We start from the raw sequence: 17,150 nt of genomic DNA on the forward strand, positions 1-17,150 counted from the left end.
ACTGTTTACTCATTCAAAGCCAGAACATCTTTGCATCGAGACAGAATCCCGAACAAGGTCCTCACTTTTTCTTGTGACCTCTCTCGAACCGGTCGAAGGTTCCGTCAATTTCAGGGTCTCGAGAGAGTATTGACGCGGACAAGAGGCCTGTCTGTATTGAAGACACGTGAGGGAGGACCGTGGAGAGTCGTAGTCGTGCGACTGAAGGATTCAAGTTCATTGTGACTGCGGTTCATAAGAGGGTGATTCATCTCATGTTATAAGTGAAGTAGGGTCAGTCATCACCGTGGACACTGCGCAATCGAACCGAAACAAGGACGGACAGTATTGTGAAGATTGTCAACAGGCAACTACTGAAAGAACAATTGCTACGGACAACACTGGTTGGAATTCAAGGCTGCCACACAATCGCCTCTCTGGAAGCAAAGTATTCCCAGCGAAGACTGGTGTCTTACGACTGCAGCCAGCTTGTTGCTGGTAGGGGTCCGGAATTGCGGTAGTGGAAAAGGAGGTGCAGAGTTTCGAGTCAATCGATCAAGATGTCGACACCGTTAAGCGCCGCGGCGCCGGTATTTTCCTACGCACAGGCTGCGAAAGGTCTTACACCGTCTACAACAATACAGGCAACACCTCGAAATGAGAGTCCTGCATCTGAGAAAGGAATCAAGGACCGACAAGCTGCTGATGCGGGGTCAGCATTGAAGTCGCCCCAGGAAAAGCCTGTGCCAGATGATAAAATAAGCCCAGAGACCACCCTGGCAGACACACCGGCGAAAGATCTTGGAGACAAGGAGCCTATACCGACAACACAGCAGACTTTGTCCGCCGACCAAGATGTACGCTCCAATGACCATGTCGATGCCCCCATCAATACGGCGAGCCATGATTCCCGCAAAGATGAGGCTCGGCCACAGTTGGCAAATGGACGCACGTATTCGTCAGCACAAGTTTCTGATACATCTGGTCAGGGCCTCGGGGAGAAAAAGCCCAAGGAGTCGGAGGATGACTGGGAGAAGGTTTCCGTACCGTCAATGACGGCGGAGAAAGAATTCAAGGCTGCACCTATCCCAGCTGTAAATGTCTGGCAACAGCGTGCTGCAAAGTTGAAAGATCTCGCCATCCAGCCGAAATCAACGACCGCCAGTGTGTCGGCTACGCCCAAACCAAAAGCATCAAATGAGGACGCAAAGCGCAAATCTCTTAGCAAGGATGTCGACAACGAACGGGATAGCAAGAATGCCGAAATATCGCGGTCTAATAGTCGCAAGGACTCCATACCAACAAAGTCTAGCCGCTCCGGCCCTCAGCATGGCGAGAGAACTAGTGGTGAGACGCCACCAACTGTTGGTGACTCGCAGGCCTGGCCTACTCCAGAAAACTCGCACGTTGAAGAACGCCGTAAGTCGAGTTCTCTTGGCGCCAATGACAAAACAGAACCGAAAGGCCCACAAAAGAAATGGACGACGATGGCTTTCGTACCGACAGCCAAATTCGAAACCCAGCTGCCTCCTTCTGTAGCTCGACGAGGTGGCAGAGGTGGTGGGAGAGGCCGGGACTCCACTGGCCGAGGCGGCCATGCTTCCGCCGCGGGCGAGAAGCAGGATTCCGCAGGATCCATGGGACCACCTCCAGTGCCTAGACAAGCAGGCGACCAAGATCGAGGTCGCAAGTCTGAGGGTCATCGTGGCGCGCGAGGTGCATCTGTTCCTACAAGTAGCGGCCGACCTGGGAATGGTGAGGATACCACACCCGCATCTCGCAAGCCCTCTACGCCTGTTGGCACAGAGCAAAACGGTAAAGACAATCTCGATAACATCACTTCAGCCGTCCAAGGTAGTGGTGAGCATCACGCTCTCCGCACGGAGCATAGTTCCAGGTCTTCTTCGAGGCACGCTGGACAAAATCCTGCTTACGCCACCAACGGTGACCTGACTGCGACGGGAGAGCAGCCTTCTGGTGCTTATGTGCCATCGCCTGATCAGTCGAATCGGCAATCGTACTCCTTTGATAGACTCAAGGGTGCTGGCAATGGTGCTACACGCGGCAGTGGGGAATTTGGCCGAGAACGTGGTTCTGGTAGAAATCGAGACTGGTCCAGGGACAAACCTGAATCAGCACGGGAGAAGGTAGAGTCATGGCGTGATCGTGAGCCTTCAGGAGACGGCAGCAGTCGACGCGAACCTCGCCCTGAGCGCGGTGGTAGAGGAGGTTATCGCGGCAGAGGCAACCACGCCTATAATCCGACTTACGGCTCCTCCCATGCGTACACGTCTCCGTTGCCTCAGAATGGGTTCGAATCAAGCGGGCCCAGTTCCCACACCGAAAGCCGCTCGAGGCAGGCGTCACAGCCCTTCCAGCCGACTCAGACACCGACCAATTCTCGTAACAACCCGCGCTCTCAATCAATTCCCGTGAGCATTATGTTCCCTGGCTACTACAATGGTATGCCGGCCATGCCACAAGGTCCTCCATCCATACAAACCGACATGCAAGCATATGGCTATCCGAGCCAAATGCAGATGCAACCGGGCATTATGAGTGCCATGCCGTTCAACGACCCGCTCAACTCTTACGCTCTCCTATCGATGGTCATGACTCAAGTGTAAGATATGCCTTTACCCTTTACCAGGACATGCTAACGTACCGCAGCGAGTACTATTTCTCCATTGACAATCTTTGCAAGGATTTGTTCTTGAGAAAACACATGGATGGACAAGGTTATGTGCCACTGAGTGTCATCGCGAATTTTAAGCGAATCAAGACCTTGACCGATGACAACATGGCCTTGGACACACTCCGATATGTTTGTCAACAAGTCAAGAGTGTCGAGTTCCTGCCCGGATTTGATGGAGATGACCGACTTCGACGCCGCGAAAATTGGCAAGATTTCATTCTTCCAGTGGAGGAGCGCTTCGAGTCTGCCCAAAACGACGGGCCTCAACATGGTTTGGACCAGTACCATCCGGCACCACAGTACGAACAACCTCCCCGTGTTGATTCGTCGTTTGGCATGGACCAGTTACGAAGCCCACCCTTGAATGCTGCCCCAGTCAATGGCATCTTCCATCCTAATCCTCAAATGTCTTCCTACGTGCCAGGAGCTCAGGTCGACGGCAACATAACAGGGGCACCGTTTTCCCCTCCATTTGAGGCAGCTGCTCCTGAAGACGGTTCCAGGGTCTCTTTGCCTCCTTTCGCTCAGCTACCGAGCCCCATAAGATCACCACCTAGCCATGGTCCACCTGTGTTGGGAAGCTTCGTCAATGGTCACAACCGCCAGATGTCCCGGGCTGATATTGAGGACAACGTCTTCCCTGACGAGAATATTCCCAACATCAACATCCGCATGCAGCCACATGCAGCAGCAGTACCTGAGACGAATGGTATTGATCACAATGGCGACGATAAAGCACCTGGGTCAAGCGAAGGTGGTCCCAACGCTGAGAAGTCCCGAGTTCCAAGCCTCCGAGGCGGTGCAGCCAGTCCACAGCAGTGAGTTGCGTCCGAATCTTATCGTCCTAGATCGAACCACTGACTCGCACATCAGACTCGAACAATTTCGCAACTGGTCATTCGGATATTCCGGCACCATCCCAGTAACGGACGATACTTCCATCAGCTACTTTACCAAAGGCGGGCAGGAAACTCAATTGCCACCACCACAGATCGGACAATACGACCAGAGTTATCAGTCGCTTCACGATCTTGCTTTCCAACAGCATGAGCAGGGAGTCGAAGGTTCACTTGAGCCTTTGTATTCGTTCTGGGGCGATTTTCTTGTCGACAAATTCAATCTTGGCATGTACCAAGAATTTCAAGCCACTGCTGTGAAGGACTCGCAGGAAGGCAGCGACAGCGGCATGAAACACCTTGTTCGTTATTTTGGCAAGGTTTTGGGTGGTCGCATTCCAATCAGTGAACGCCTGGCGACTGATATGGTCAACCTCTCGCGAGAAGAAAAGACAAATAACCGGCCTTTGTTCCACACATTACGTGCTGCATGGCGCAATGGAGCCACCAACATGAAAACCATCAAAAGACTGGGCGACGTTCTAAGCGCTGAGGAAAAAGCCGAGCTCGACAAGAGTGGCTGAGCCTGCAGATTCCTTCTAGCACTGCCCGATCTACCGATATACTGGATTGTTCAACAAAATGTTCTGCTCATTTTTGCATGCAGATCGATATGTTGAATGACTGAAGCATTTCACATACGAGGTCCCATCGTCCACTACAGCGTTTCGTCAGATTGTCCCAGTCTCAACAATTTGATCCAAAAATATGTGTGGCAAAACCATCAACATCGACTGACACTGGCATCATTGCAACCTTGCTTGCGCCTGCTACCCAACTCGGGCTGATATTATCGATTTCTCTCTACCCGATTCATCTCATCGTTACCAACACTCCTGCAGAGCGGTAGCATGATCCGTCTCCTAAAAAAGAGGTCTCAGTTAACCTGGCCATATTGCACGGCGAAAAGGGGTGCGAAAAGGCGCTTGCTTGAGCGTCAACCACCTATGACTTGTTATGACTGAGTTACCACCATACCCTCGCGTTGCTGGCTTCGAGTTATGCTGTCCATTCCTTGCTCCTTCATATTCTTTTTTCTTTGTGTTCTTGCATAGACCTTTGCACTTCTCATGGAGAAGGGGCTGCATGGTCGGGATGGGCGCACTCAAACGGGGAACATGTATGGATTTCGAGGACAGCGGCAGTGGAAAGAGCAGCTCGACTTTATGACTTACTGTCAAACCATGTGTGTGTGACTTTGACATCCAGAGTGCAAGGGACAAGGTCCAAGGGCATCAATACTGCCGACCAAACAGCAAGCACCATGTAGGTGCGACAACCTCACAGTTGTCAGGCAAGCATGGTCAGGACCTTGACGGCGCCTTGGAGGATGTGTGCTTTTTACCTTTCAATATTCAGCGTCACTCATCATGGAAAAATGCGACGAATGGCAAAGACAAAAGTTTGTACTCAGTATCACGAAAGCTCTAGAAATCAAAGTCAAATGGTCGATTGTACCAAATGTCGTATTATTTCTGCTCCCATTTTGTGAGAATCAAATCAAGGGACGACTGATCCAGGACTCTATAAGTTGTGCCAATTACAGGACAGTCCCTGCGGTACGCTCAAATGTCTTCGAGTGCTCGGATTCGACCTTTGCATGGCGTAACCTGACCTTGTACAAAGAGACACTCGATGTGTTGTCTCGTGCACGGTGTACTCTCAGTGACGTTCCACACCAATGCCACCTTCCTGGGATAACAGATTGCTGTGATCGGTTATGAGGTAGCAGTGCAGCGATCATGACCTCCCCGTCCTGCGTCTTCAGGCTTCTGACAGTTCTGCCTGCGTCGAATCCTGCAATGACACCTATCCAAGCTGCAGCTGTGCTTTCCTGACCAGAGTCTTTGTAGGCAGAATCGACCCATCCTCTTTGGTGGGATCGGAGGCAAAACGAACATGTCTCGGGTCGTCTCCATGTCACTCCAGAGGCTTCGTTCCGCCAGCTCATTCTGGGTAGATGGTCTCAACTCAAATCCATCTTCCACAGTCCGTCTCCAAGATAATGACCTGCACTCATAGCGACGCCCTTTTTCTTCGCCTTCATCTCCTCCGTGCCCATCTCCAACTGTCCGATCAAGCAGACTTCATCTTTTCCCTCGGCAGACACAGCGACAATGTCCCCCGGTTTCGCCTCCTCATCTTTATCTGGAAGTATGCCGCCTGGAGATGTGAGCCCGGGGACCATGAGCGTTGCGCCCGAGAGCACGAAACGGATCGCACCACGGTCGATACGGATCGTCTTGAAGGCGTGAGGATACTGGTGTACGATTTTGAGGTGCGGGGTTATAGGATCGTCCATGTGTTGGTAGAACAAGGGTCGGTCGTCGAGGACGTACAGGGAGACGCGGTCTGGTCTAAGCCAACAGTGTGAGTCTGGTTTCTGGTGCAAGAGGGTCTCCGTCCTCGGGAGTCTGTGGTCTTACAGTTTCACCACATCCACTTGACTCTTCTTGGGCATGATCTCGTCAATGTGCGGTTCGAGTGCCGGGTATGTCTCGAGGACTTTGGCTCGAATTCCCCGCTGCACCGAGGATTTGACCTTGGACTTTGCGCCCGCGGTCAGACTGTGTGTCTGTGTAAGTACAATGGCAGCCTCGACGGAGGGAAGAGTCCAAGGGTGTACTTACTCCTTCTTAAACATGGCGGAGTGACTGTCGCGGCTGAGGTCTGATTGTCCAGACACCGCAACATGAAGGAGTGACTTGCACTTTGGTGTTGGGGTCCTGCAACAAACTACACAAACGACGTAGGCCAAGGCGTGATAAGAGCGGCACCAAGATATACACGTTCTGAGGCCTCGGTGTGCCGCCGCCCTGTCCTCGGCGTTACTATTGCGAATCATGATAAACATCGCGTCACTTTCTACGTCTCCTCTGCCTTCGTTCACTCCTCGACAACCTCTCATCGCGGAGACTAGACTGTGATTATGCTTGCAGTCGTCGATACCGCCTTTACGCGCGCTCTCCGCCTTGCGACACTGAACGCTGACGAGGATTTCGCGAGGAGCCTGATATTGACTTGGACAAACCATGGTTCCGTCAAAGCCAAGTGCCTGAACCTGTTCTTGGCACGTTGACTCACTCACACCTCATCGGAGGAAAATGACACTGTCCGACAGGGAACCTTCGCACCTCAACAGGCGAGTCTTGCTGGCTTCTTAGTCCAGCAGTGTTGGGATTCTCGCACAGGTAAGCTACGTGGTTGAGGTTGACAGTTGCCATAGTGTGAGTGACCTTGAATGTCGCCGAACTCTTCCAACGGCAGGGCGCGGGTAACATCGAACACCATTGTTTGGATCCAGGCGCAGAATCTGTCAGACGATGCCATTACTCCGCCAGAACCATGCCTTGCCATGAGTATATAAACCTGCGAGTTTCCTCGTTCTGAAAATCATACTCCTGTCCATTTTATTCATGGACGTTCTCACCCAGAAGACCTCCAGTGTCAACACGATGCCCGGTCATCACACCGACCAGGCTCCCCTCCGCGATATTGGCCGCGGCACCTGTGGCAGCGTCTTTGTGTGCCCGGGGTCGCCCTGGGCTATCAAGAAAGGTGCCAACGCCGCAGGCATCTCGAACGACTTTGAACTTACAGGTCTGGCCTACAACAGCCATCTCAGGGCGCTCGACATTTTCGCAGACTCCAATCTTCTTTCATCACGCCGCATACCACGGGTCCCTGAACCTGTTTTTTATGAGGGACCAAGTTCAGAATGGTGGACTGAAAACCTTTGCCGATTTCCAGATGCCGACCGGACACAAGGCGCAGCTTTCCGTTTAACCTATATCTCACCAGTTCTCGAGCCTACGAGACGAGCCCTCGTCCATACCTTCTTCCGGAAATCCGACACGACAAGACGAGATGTGTTGGGCAAACCTGAGAACAGAGACTGTCTCATTCGTCTTTATCTTGGAAAGAACAGTCCGAACGACCGGGCGTACGACAGCACTGATACGCTTCGAAATTTTCCGTTGTACCTGGAGCACGCCCAACTGATAATGTCTAACCTTGTCCTCATCGGATACGCCACAGAAATGGCTATAGGACTTGCGATATTGCATTGGCAGGCACAGATCGACGCACAAGATACGGAGTTCGTGATTGGATCTTCGGGCAAACCAATGTTCGGTGATTTACGTGCGGTCCACTCCTCGTTTCGATCACCCATAGCTGCATTCGAAGGCTCCGGCGGGAGCGAGCTGTGGATGTTGGACTACGATAAATGCACGAGGGTCGACCTAGAGGCATCGGCTTCGGACATTGTCAAGAAATACTTAGTTGCGGTAACGGGCAACGACCCATATTACCCGCATCCTTGCTTGGATGATGAGCTCTGGATGTACTTCCGCTACACGTACCTGCTGGCCAGCCGCATCATAATCAGATCAAGGAAGTTGGAGGAAAAGGTGGGATCGTTACCGGATGCACTCATCGAACAATGGGAGCAATGGGGAGATCTTGATTCTGAGAGCAATGACAATGATATCTTTGAGAGAGTCTCCAACGACAACGAAGAAGAGTATGTCGATGTCAATACGGTTGAGGAGGACTCTGAGTCTGATGGAGAGGATAGTGAGTTTGATTCTGATGATTCTGAGGAGGGCTACATTAGCATCGAGGCTCCCAGCGATAGTTGAGTCCTAGAAGGTCTTCATCACCAAGATGAAGTCCACATGATTTGCGTCGAGGTACCCTCCAGTCACAAATGACTGCGAACTACCGTATTGTTGCTTCGGTGCATTCTAGCTTCATCCGAATCTCGTTTCGTTGTCGCAAAAGTGCTCTTTTTGGCAATTGCAGATCCGGTCAAATGCCGTTCTTGCCATGCCTCAATGCGGAGATTGACCAGAGTTAGTACATTACGTGGAGGGGAATGATGACCTCGGTCGCCACCAGAAGAACGCGTAGTCTGTCGCTCGCAATAAGACTCAGTCAAATACATAGCTCACGATCCAGCTTTTGGAGTTCAATGGCCACGGATATAACATGAAAAGCCTCAACGTTCTCATCGTTGGCGCTGGCATAGGCGGTCTCCAGACTGCTTTAGCCCTTGCCGCGGACGGCCACCGAGTCACCATCTTCGAATCCGTCAAGGAATTCCTCGAAGTAGGTGCAGGAATCCGAGTGCCGCCGAACTCCTCGCGGCTCAGTCTATCATGGGGCGTGGACTTTGATTCGATCAAAAAGCAAGTCTCATTGGGCAATCGATTCGTCGACTGGAAAGATAAAATCCTTCTGGACATACCGTTCTCTGACGTCGAAAGTCGATATGGCGCCCCGTACTACTTCATCCACCGCGCAGACTTGATCAATGCTCTGGTCGAGGCGGCGAACAAACGCGAGAATATCACACTACGAATGAACGCCAAAGTTGTCGAGTATGACTACGAAAAGCCAGCGTTGAAGACGGCAGACGAGCAATGGCACCATGGCGACCTGATCATTTGTGCGGACGGTATCAAATCAGCTGTTCGAAACGAGATCAATGGATCACCAGTCGACCCCGTGGACACAGGAGACGTCGCATATCGTATTCTCGTCCCTGCTGGGCCATTGCTCGAGGACCCTCAAACACGACATCTCGTCACGGAGCCATGGGCAGTGCACTGGATAGGCCCCGAAGGACACGCCGTAGGATATCCTCTACGCGACGGCGAACTCTATAACATCATCATCGACGTGACGCATGCCACAGACTTCGGTGCCCCAGTCGAAGAAGGCGAATGGAAGTCCCAGGCCGACAACTCAGAGCTTGTACGTCGTTTTGCGGACTGGTGCTATCCGGTGCGCAAACTGTGCGGGTTGACAGGACAATATCTGAAATGGAAACTAGCCGACTTTGACCAACTCCAGCGCTGGGTCCATCCGAGCGGAAAAGTAGCCTTGCTCGGCGACTGTTCTCATCCGATGATGCCATACCTTGCCCAAGGTGCAGCGCAGGCTACCGAAGATGCGGCTACGCTGCAAGCTGCTCTTGCGTACTTCGATACTCTTCCCGAAGCACTTGATGCGTTCCAACGGCAGCGGATACCGAGAGCTGCATATGTCGCGCGAAACACTCGCGTCATTCAAGAGTGGCTGCATCTTTACGACGGTCCGGAGCGAGATCATCGGGATGAACTGATGAGGCATGATAACTCGCAGAACCCGATCTTTTGGGCAGATACGCGGCGGAAGGATTGGTTGTTCGGACATGATGCGCGCAAATTGCTTGACGAAGACGGGATGGAAATACCGGAGTTGCCGCCGTATCCTGCGCCGGAAGCCTCAGTTTATACTGGCAAAGACAGAGATCCGGTAGCTGCGAGAAAGGCTAGGATGGCTGGAGTGGACGTTCAAAATGGAAGTGCTGGCTGACAACGCAACATCGTAGGAAATTTGATGAGCAGGATGAGTCGAAGCTCTGTATCGATGTATCGTTTCCGCCACGCTATGCTTCAATAAACCTCGTCTAATGCAGTGTCCGTCCATTGTTGAGCTTTGTACCATATGTGCACCTACCATTCCAAAGTCTGTGGAAAGCTCGATTTCCTCGAACAATTCTCCAGTGGTGGACTTTCGCCCTTGCCGTCAAGCACGTCACACAAGGCTGTAGCTTCCTCGTCGATATCAGCTAATCCTGTCACGCGGATTGCAGGCTGCAACTTCTTCTTGGCCATCTTCTCATTCCGTTGATGCTGAGCGAGGATTGCGAAGAGATCGATCGTCCGTCCTGGTGCGAAAGTCAGCCTCTTCCTCCACGATGATGCATGATGTCAATCACCTCCACATTGATAAGCAAAGTACGACCTTCCGGAAGCCTTCGCCTCGTCAGGCTTCGACAGGACGTTCAATTCTTTCTCCAGCAGCCACTTCCATCGCTGGAAGGTCTGTGGAGACGGGTTTGTACCCTCTTTCGCATAAATGTCGCATCTCACGATAACTTCAGACTGAGACCGCGGAAGAAGCGTCATCGTACACCAAAGGTCTTCATTGAGCTCCTTGATCATGCTCATCGGTCCCAGTAGTCTGGCCATCTTCGGTCGACGGAAGCCAGAGAACCATCCGAAAGGGTTCTGTGACCATTGTGACTGATTCGAGAACTCATTGGCTAAACATTGTTAGGTATCGATCAACGCAGATATTTCATGACTTACCCAGGCCCTTCCAATTCGTCTCACAAGTCAAATCCATACCATCCACCCAAGAGCAGGCTCCCATGTCGACATGAGATCTGACGTTGTTGAAGGGCAGATGCATAGTGCTTGCGTCAAAGTTGACAAAGACCAAGCCTTCCCTCGTCAAGATCAACTTGACCTCCCACAGACCATTCTCCTCAGGCTTGAACCCCAGCGATTCATCGAACTTCGGGGCCTTGACTAGCTTGCCTTCGTCGTCATATTGCCAGCCATGATACTTGCAAGAGAAGCGAGCCGATGTTCCACAGGACTTTCGCACCACGGTATAGGCACGATGTCGACACACGTTGTGGAAAGCTCGAAGCTTCATGTCCTTCCCAAGAACGACAAAGAAGGAAATCCCAGCCACATCAAAAACATGATAGTCGCCAGCCTTATCGAACCTGCTTCTGTGTGAAATGTACAGCCACGTCTTTGAAGTTGTCAGCCCAAGTCATATGGCGACCCGGGCCATGGCCTCACTCACCTTGCTAAAGAATGCTCTCTTTTCCAATTGAAAGATCTCATCATCTGACATGTCTTCCGGCCTTTTCAAGCTCCCTTTTTCTGCCTGGTCCAGCCCGGAAGCAGGATGCGCGACCTTATGGCCATCGGCGGATATCAGCGCACCAAGGCAGTTAATCAAGGAACGACCAAAGAGATATATCAAGCATGATACTATGAAAAGGTATGCAGGAAACGACATGCCTTGCCATAAGATATGGCTGTTGGATACTGTGAACGCCATACCTGGACACAATACTTGAGGCTGGTATCCGGGAGTTCCAATCTTTATGACCGGAAGACGATTACTGGCCTTATCATGTGAAGATCCAAGTCTGGAGAAGCAAGGCGATGCCAGGTTTCAAGCAATTCAATTCCGAAACTCTGAACAATGTCGCCAATCATGTTTTGGTATTGATGATGATTATATTGACATCAAGCATCGGATCCGATGTCAATGACAGTTCATTTGGTGGTTGATGGGGCCCATGATATCAAAGCTGACGCCGTTGGTGCCATTGATGGATTGGGCCGATGTCTCAATGTGGAAATGCGATCCCGCCAGAGATATTTCCCCCTCTTGAATCCTGCTGATTCAATGGACTTCTCAAAGTCAATAAGTGATTATCACATGGAATATCCAGCACTTGTATTTGATGATGAATAATGGATCGACCATGGCTGTCGTGTAAATAGAAACATATGCCGCCCCGTACAAGTTAGCCAGTTTCGCTTCTCCAGACTCGTCGGTATTTGAATGCCTGTTTTGGCTTGACTTGGTTTCGGCGCATATCTCCACCCCAGTATAATTGTGACTTGTCGACCGTGCCTGATATACTCCTGGGTGATGCGTCGGCAATGTGAAGTTGAATTGAGTATTTTCCCAGCACAATCATGGACGCTACCAAGACATTGCCAGCATCGTGGTACACGTCGCAGAACCTGTACCTTCTCGAACAACGGGCCGTCTTTTACAAGGCATGGTACCTCGTCGGTGCCGTACCTCGATTTTCTGAGGATCGGGAAGTCGACTATGAGTTTGCTGGAGTTGCAGTCACCATCCAGCATGACGGCAATGAGAACTTTACCGTGACCCGGAAATCCGACGTACGTTGCTGCACTCATGCCGCCTCTCGGCGTGTCTTGCAGTAGTCTGACTGACGTTCACAGGGTGCCGAGCTGCGACACTACCTGACGCCGACAGGGCTTCTTTTCACGACGGTCGACGAGTCTGCCCCAGAGTTTGCGCAATGGTTTCCCGCATCCCTCCTTGAATTGTTGTCGGGGTACAACTTCCGGCGCCTCCCGCACCGGCGGTCGATCAAGTATCCCGGCAACTTCAACTGGAAGACCATGGTCGACGGGTATCAAGAATGTCTGCACTGCCAGTACACGCACCGGTCCTTCAGCGTCAAGTATCCGCCGACGTTCTACGAAGTGCACAACCACGGCACGTACAGCCGACATATTGCGGACCCAACGAAGCCTGACGATGGCTTATTTTTGTACTTTTACCCCGTGTGCACTTTGAACCTGTACGGTGGAGGGATGAGTAGTTTCCGCGTGTGTCCTGGTGAGAAGGTCGGCGAAACGCGCATGGAATTTGATTATTATTTCGATGATGGAAATGGCGGAATGGAAGGGTTTGAAGAGTATTACAAGTTTGTGAGGAAGGTTGCGCTCGAGGATTATGAGTTGTGCGAGGTGGCGCAGAGTAATCTTGAGAGGGGCATTTATTCGCAGGGCGTGCTGAATCAGGTCAAGGAGAGTGGTGTGCTTCGTGAGTTTCTCCTTCTTGCTCGTTTGTTGAGGCCTGGGGGGATTTGACTGACTTGCGTCCGCAGATTACCAGCAGTTGACCAGAAAGATGGTTGTGGAGAAGTTCAAAGAGGAAGAAGCTGAGAAGAATGCGTTGAAGCCGGCGAGCAGTCGTGCGAGTGCCGGATATGCTGGTGCGCAGGAGGACGTCTCGGTTTCGGCATGATCGCACCAGAGTGAGGGTGTACGAACATGGGGACATCTGTCGAGTGGGAAGCAATCTTCATCTTGCGGTGGCCGATAAATGTTCGACTTGGAAAAGAGGCCACCGGCAGAATCGAAATGAAGCATGACTTGCCCGACCTTGAGTCTACACCACCTGAAGAATTGTCGTTGATGTTGGCCTTTTGCGATCCAGTTCACTCTTTAGGGGCAGTGACAGCATTGCCATCTTCCGTGTCGCCATCGGTGACAGCCGCTGCTTCCTGCGCACTTTTTCGCTTCTTTTCCTCATCTTCAGCTTTGTCAATCTGTTTGAGAATGAAGGCAATGGTTGCGTCTCGCGCTTTCTCCAGCTGGCGCAGTGTCTGCAGCGGCATTACACTGTAGTCAATCTTTTTAGTCGTGGAAGAACTCGTGATTGTTGGAGTCGGTGTCTGCGTCTGACTCGGAGCATCAGCAGACTTCGCTGTAGCAGTACCCGTCTTCTCTGCAAGCAAACCCCTTAATACCACGATACTGTTGTCCCTCTCGCCCAGCACCCTTACTAGTCGTGCACGGGTTGCCTCGTCCGCCACCTCCTGTTGCACTTTCTGTCTCTTGGCACTGTCATGATGATGTTGCGCTTTCCACATCATAATGGCCTCCCTCGCGACAGTCTCAATATGCGTGAAGCGTACGGGCCCGAGCCTAATGCCGCCGTACCATCGCGCAACGACCACCGTGCCCTCGACGTCCAGGTCAATCAGGACTCGCTCAAGTTTCTTGCCCGCGTACTTTTCGCCATCATCATCCGAACCGGTCGTGTAGATCGCATGGCTGACACCGACCACAGTCGAGGGTGCTAATGTTCGCTGCGTAGACGGTCGGCGCCATGCGACCATTCGATGGTCCGCCGACACAAAGTCCGGGTGTGATTGGAATGATTTGACGGTCGACGTTAGAGGGACAGGCTTACCGCCATGAGTGGTGTTTGCGTGACTTAGCGGATGAAAATGCGCGACGAATGTCGACGACCGGTCTTGGATCGGCGAAGATCTGAAGACTTGGTCCGCATCACTGTCTTCTTCGGTATCCTGAGGGAGTGGGCGCTTCTGAGACATTGACATGGCAGACTTGTAATGGAGGGGAATGGGTCAAACAAAAAACATCTTCAAGAGGCATTGGTCGGGATCAACTGAGATTCAAGAAGATCGTGCAAAAGTACTTCCTTTGCAGAACCTATGGCTGGAGTAAGCGCACAGTGAGGTTCCAGGTCTGTTAACCCACGATCGATATAAGCCGCTTCCTCTGAGCAGAATTAACAGAGGTTGTCGGACTTTAATGCGCAGTGATTTAGGCGTTGAAGCTCGAAATCCGGTTAGAGATTGTCGCTAATTACTAACTGCCTAAAACTTGCCTAGAGGTGCTGCTATAGGACAGAATAATCAACGGCCGAAACCCCCCTAACTGCCAGGCAGCACGCCTAAAGAAAGCGTCTAAAACAACCCCAGCCCTTTCATATTGCTATGATGAATCCATCATCTACCTGCCCTGGCAAGACTATTGATTATTCGACCAAGATGGGCCCGACGGACTCTATGGTCTCTGCTTGACTTCAGGCATGATTAGTCACTCGACGGTCCCGGTACGGATTCTGCACGATGTACCTCTTTTCGAGCCAGCGCGCATTCCACGCTCTTACAAACTGCTGACACGAAAAGGAGACTACCAGTCAGTCGGGTGTCGTCCTCCTGGGGCGTAATATATCCGATCAGTCGGCCCCGAAGTTACGGCCGTTGCAGCCACTGCTTGGTATCAGGATCCAGACACTCCTTCTCAGCATCGTGCCATTCTTGTCTGACCAATTCAGCTCTAGCTGGCGATCTCGGTGTGATCTTCGCCTGGAATTCCTCCGGCATGCACACGAACCCTTGCGTGAGTCTTTCTTGATCGGGCAGGATCTTGATGCCCGTCTCAGCCGCCACCGGCTCGATGTCGAACGCCCACAAGATACGAGACATGCCAAGGAACAAACTGCGTTCTGCAACGTGCATACCTGGGCAGATACGCCGGCCTGCACCGAATGTGAAGACGTCTCGCTTCGTGCCATCCGGATTAGCTGCTGAGTCATAGAGACTCTGTGTGTCGTCGATGTAGCGTTCGGGCTGGAAACGCCGAGGATTAGGATGGCGTCTGGGATCCATGTGGATTGCCCAAACATTATTGAGTACGCCTGCGCCTTTGGGTATGAGATATCCCATGTATTCATCGTCCTTGTCTACGGCGTGTGGCACAGCGCCGAGGATCGTGGTCGGCATCCAGCGTAGTGTCTCTTTGATACACGCACGGATGTACTGCAGACTGGGTTCATCATCCATGGTCGGTAGCCTGTCTCCAACCACTCTATCAATCTCAGCTTGTGCTTTTTTCTGTGCCTCAGGATACAGCAACATTGCTTGCACAAAGGCGTACAATGTGCTCGAAGTGGTGTCAGACCCAGCTTCCAGGAGGGTACCAGAGATGTACGCGGCTTGGTCGTCGTCAAATGCTTCTTTTTTCTGTGCTGCGGCCATTCCTTCGCAGAAACAGGGCTGAATCACACCCTTTTCTACCGCATGTTTGGCGTTCAACCAGTGCTTAAGGTACAGCCGTTTCTCATGCTTATGAAGTGTCTTCGCTTTCTTCTGCACCGGGAGCAAGAACTCAGGAAGTCTCCGTAAGATAGGATAGAAGTCTATCAGTCCAGCCGTGCCGGTCTGGTTGATCTCCGCAAACTCGGAGAACCCTTCGAAGAGCTGCTTCATATCTTCATCTTCATAGGTGGGTGTCCTCCAGCCGAAGACCATTGTGGTGGTGAGCGCATTAGAGTAGCGTCGAATATGCTTGAGAAAGTCCTGAGGTTGCTCGAGAAGTTGAAACAGCATTTGTTTATTCTCAAGCATTTGATAAGGGACGTACTCCCGGGAAGTAGTGATGTTCAGAAGGTTGTGGACCATCTTGCGAAACTGAGTACGCCTCGCGGTCAGCAAAACATCACATTGCCAGTGTGGGTAACATCAAAGTCTTACCCCTCTCCATTTCGCGCCATACCTCTGTTGTACCGACCCAGGTCAGCGACATACCCTCTCGTGAGAAGGTGGGAGCGACACACATACCATCATTAGTAACCTCAAACCTCCACTGCACAAAGTCTGGCCAATGTACATATCCTGTCGATCAGAATAAGTGCCACTCCTCCTATCGAGAAGTTCCTTGACGGCTTCATCGCTCGATAGCACGATCAACACCTTGGTTCCTAACATTAAGCTGTACACCGGACCATACTCTCGTGCCCAGGATTCGAATTGCAGGTGAGCATCTCGAGTTGGCATCTGTTTGCATATACTCAGCAACATTGGTGCCAACCAGGGTGCGACATGTGAGACGTACCAGATGAAGGTTCCCAAGGACTGGCAGAGTGGGTGGTCCTGGTGGATAAGACTTCGGCCTGCGACCTATCGAGAGTAGTCGTACGGCGCCTAATAACAAGCCCAATACGGCCAGAGTGAAGTACAGCACGCTCATCGTTGCGTTTTTGAGAGATATGCTGATTAAAGATACAGCCCAAGTTGTTGGATCTCATCAAGAAAGAAAGCAACAACTGTCAAGGCTTCGGCATGATCACTTACATATGCAATACCAAGGGTCTGGTCCTTACTGTCAACTTGGGATGCCCATCCCACAGTCGAAATGCGGGGGTGGGATGACCCTCGCCCGATCTGAAGGTGGCGGTGGAGGTGGAAGATGTCCTCGCCGGGTGCTGACGTACATGTGTTGCTTTTGAAGTCTCCTGGATTGGTTCCAGTGGTTGGCTGAAGTACCGAAGAGCAGTCCCGGCAACTTCGCCCTGCCTAAGTAAGTGGCCTCACTAGCCAGATTTTCTCGGTCCGGGGGCCCGGGGACCTGGGGCGCCCC

At 51.9% G+C, this 17,150-nt stretch overlaps 8 protein-coding genes across 8 annotated transcripts; 4 read left to right on the forward strand and 4 right to left on the reverse strand.

Annotated features, from left to right (window-relative positions):
• The first annotated feature begins 308 nt into the window (after positions 1-308).
• On the forward strand, positions 309-4,311 carry EDD37DRAFT_83504 (uncharacterized protein). The gene is made up of 3 exons (XM_062820329.1): positions 309-2,602; positions 2,650-3,492; positions 3,548-4,311. The coding sequence occupies exons 1-3, from the start codon at positions 540-542 to the stop codon at positions 4,092-4,094; spliced, it is 3,453 nt and encodes a 1,150-aa protein (XP_062676020.1). The 5' UTR covers positions 309-539; the 3' UTR covers positions 4,095-4,311.
• A 1,225-nt stretch (positions 4,312-5,536) lies between these two features.
• Positions 5,537-6,214, reverse strand: EDD37DRAFT_645853 (PUA domain-containing protein; the record flags this gene model as incomplete). Its single annotated transcript, XM_062817679.1, has 3 exons — positions 5,537-5,927; positions 5,997-6,137; positions 6,201-6,214. 3 exons carry the CDS (start codon positions 6,212-6,214, stop codon positions 5,537-5,539), a joined length of 546 nt encoding a protein of 181 aa, XP_062676021.1.
• Positions 6,215-7,025: 811 nt separating this feature from the next.
• EDD37DRAFT_645854 (uncharacterized protein) lies at positions 7,026-8,213 on the forward strand (the record flags this gene model as incomplete). Its single annotated transcript, XM_062817680.1, has 1 exon — positions 7,026-8,213. One exon carries the CDS (start codon positions 7,026-7,028, stop codon positions 8,211-8,213), a length of 1,188 nt encoding a protein of 395 aa, XP_062676022.1.
• Positions 8,214-8,562: 349 nt separating this feature from the next.
• EDD37DRAFT_655757 (salicylate hydroxylase) lies at positions 8,563-9,933 on the forward strand (the record flags this gene model as incomplete). The annotated part of the gene is made up of 2 exons (XM_062818779.1): positions 8,563-9,824; positions 9,867-9,933. The coding sequence occupies 2 exons, from the start codon at positions 8,563-8,565 to the stop codon at positions 9,931-9,933; spliced, it is 1,329 nt and encodes a 442-aa protein (XP_062676023.1).
• A 70-nt stretch (positions 9,934-10,003) lies between these two features.
• EDD37DRAFT_83492 (iron-sulfur cluster-binding protein) lies at positions 10,004-11,672 on the reverse strand. Its single transcript, XM_062820328.1, has 4 exons — positions 11,221-11,672; positions 10,713-11,166; positions 10,340-10,666; positions 10,004-10,288 (listed from the first exon to the last, which is right to left on the reverse strand). Exons 1-4 carry the CDS (start codon positions 11,479-11,481, stop codon positions 10,074-10,076), a joined length of 1,257 nt encoding a protein of 418 aa, XP_062676024.1. The 5' UTR covers positions 11,482-11,672; the 3' UTR covers positions 10,004-10,073.
• A 346-nt stretch (positions 11,673-12,018) lies between these two features.
• Positions 12,019-13,318, forward strand: EDD37DRAFT_83596 (uncharacterized protein). Its single transcript, XM_062820330.1, has 3 exons — positions 12,019-12,344; positions 12,408-13,017; positions 13,082-13,318. The coding sequence occupies exons 1-3, from the start codon at positions 12,132-12,134 to the stop codon at positions 13,219-13,221; spliced, it is 963 nt and encodes a 320-aa protein (XP_062676025.1). The 5' UTR covers positions 12,019-12,131; the 3' UTR covers positions 13,222-13,318.
• EDD37DRAFT_83472 (uncharacterized protein) lies at positions 13,240-14,549 on the reverse strand. Its single transcript, XM_062820327.1, has one exon. The coding sequence runs from the start codon at positions 14,321-14,323 to the stop codon at positions 13,415-13,417; it is 909 nt and encodes a 302-aa protein (XP_062676026.1). The 5' UTR covers positions 14,324-14,549; the 3' UTR covers positions 13,240-13,414.
• Positions 14,550-14,703: 154 nt separating this feature from the next.
• Positions 14,704-17,038, reverse strand: EDD37DRAFT_586369 (cytochrome P450). Its single transcript, XM_062814459.1, has 4 exons — positions 16,626-17,038; positions 16,352-16,567; positions 16,265-16,288; positions 14,704-16,201 (listed from the first exon to the last, which is right to left on the reverse strand). The coding sequence occupies exons 1-4, from the start codon at positions 16,758-16,760 to the stop codon at positions 14,984-14,986; spliced, it is 1,593 nt and encodes a 530-aa protein (XP_062676027.1). The 5' UTR covers positions 16,761-17,038; the 3' UTR covers positions 14,704-14,983.
• Between the last annotated feature and the right edge of the window lie 112 nt (positions 17,039-17,150).

Source organism: Exophiala viscosa, assembly GCF_022695815.1.
Source record: "Exophiala viscosa unplaced genomic scaffold EDD37scaffold_1, whole genome shotgun sequence".
Lineage (NCBI taxonomy): Eukaryota > Fungi > Ascomycota > Eurotiomycetes > Chaetothyriales > Herpotrichiellaceae > Exophiala > Exophiala viscosa.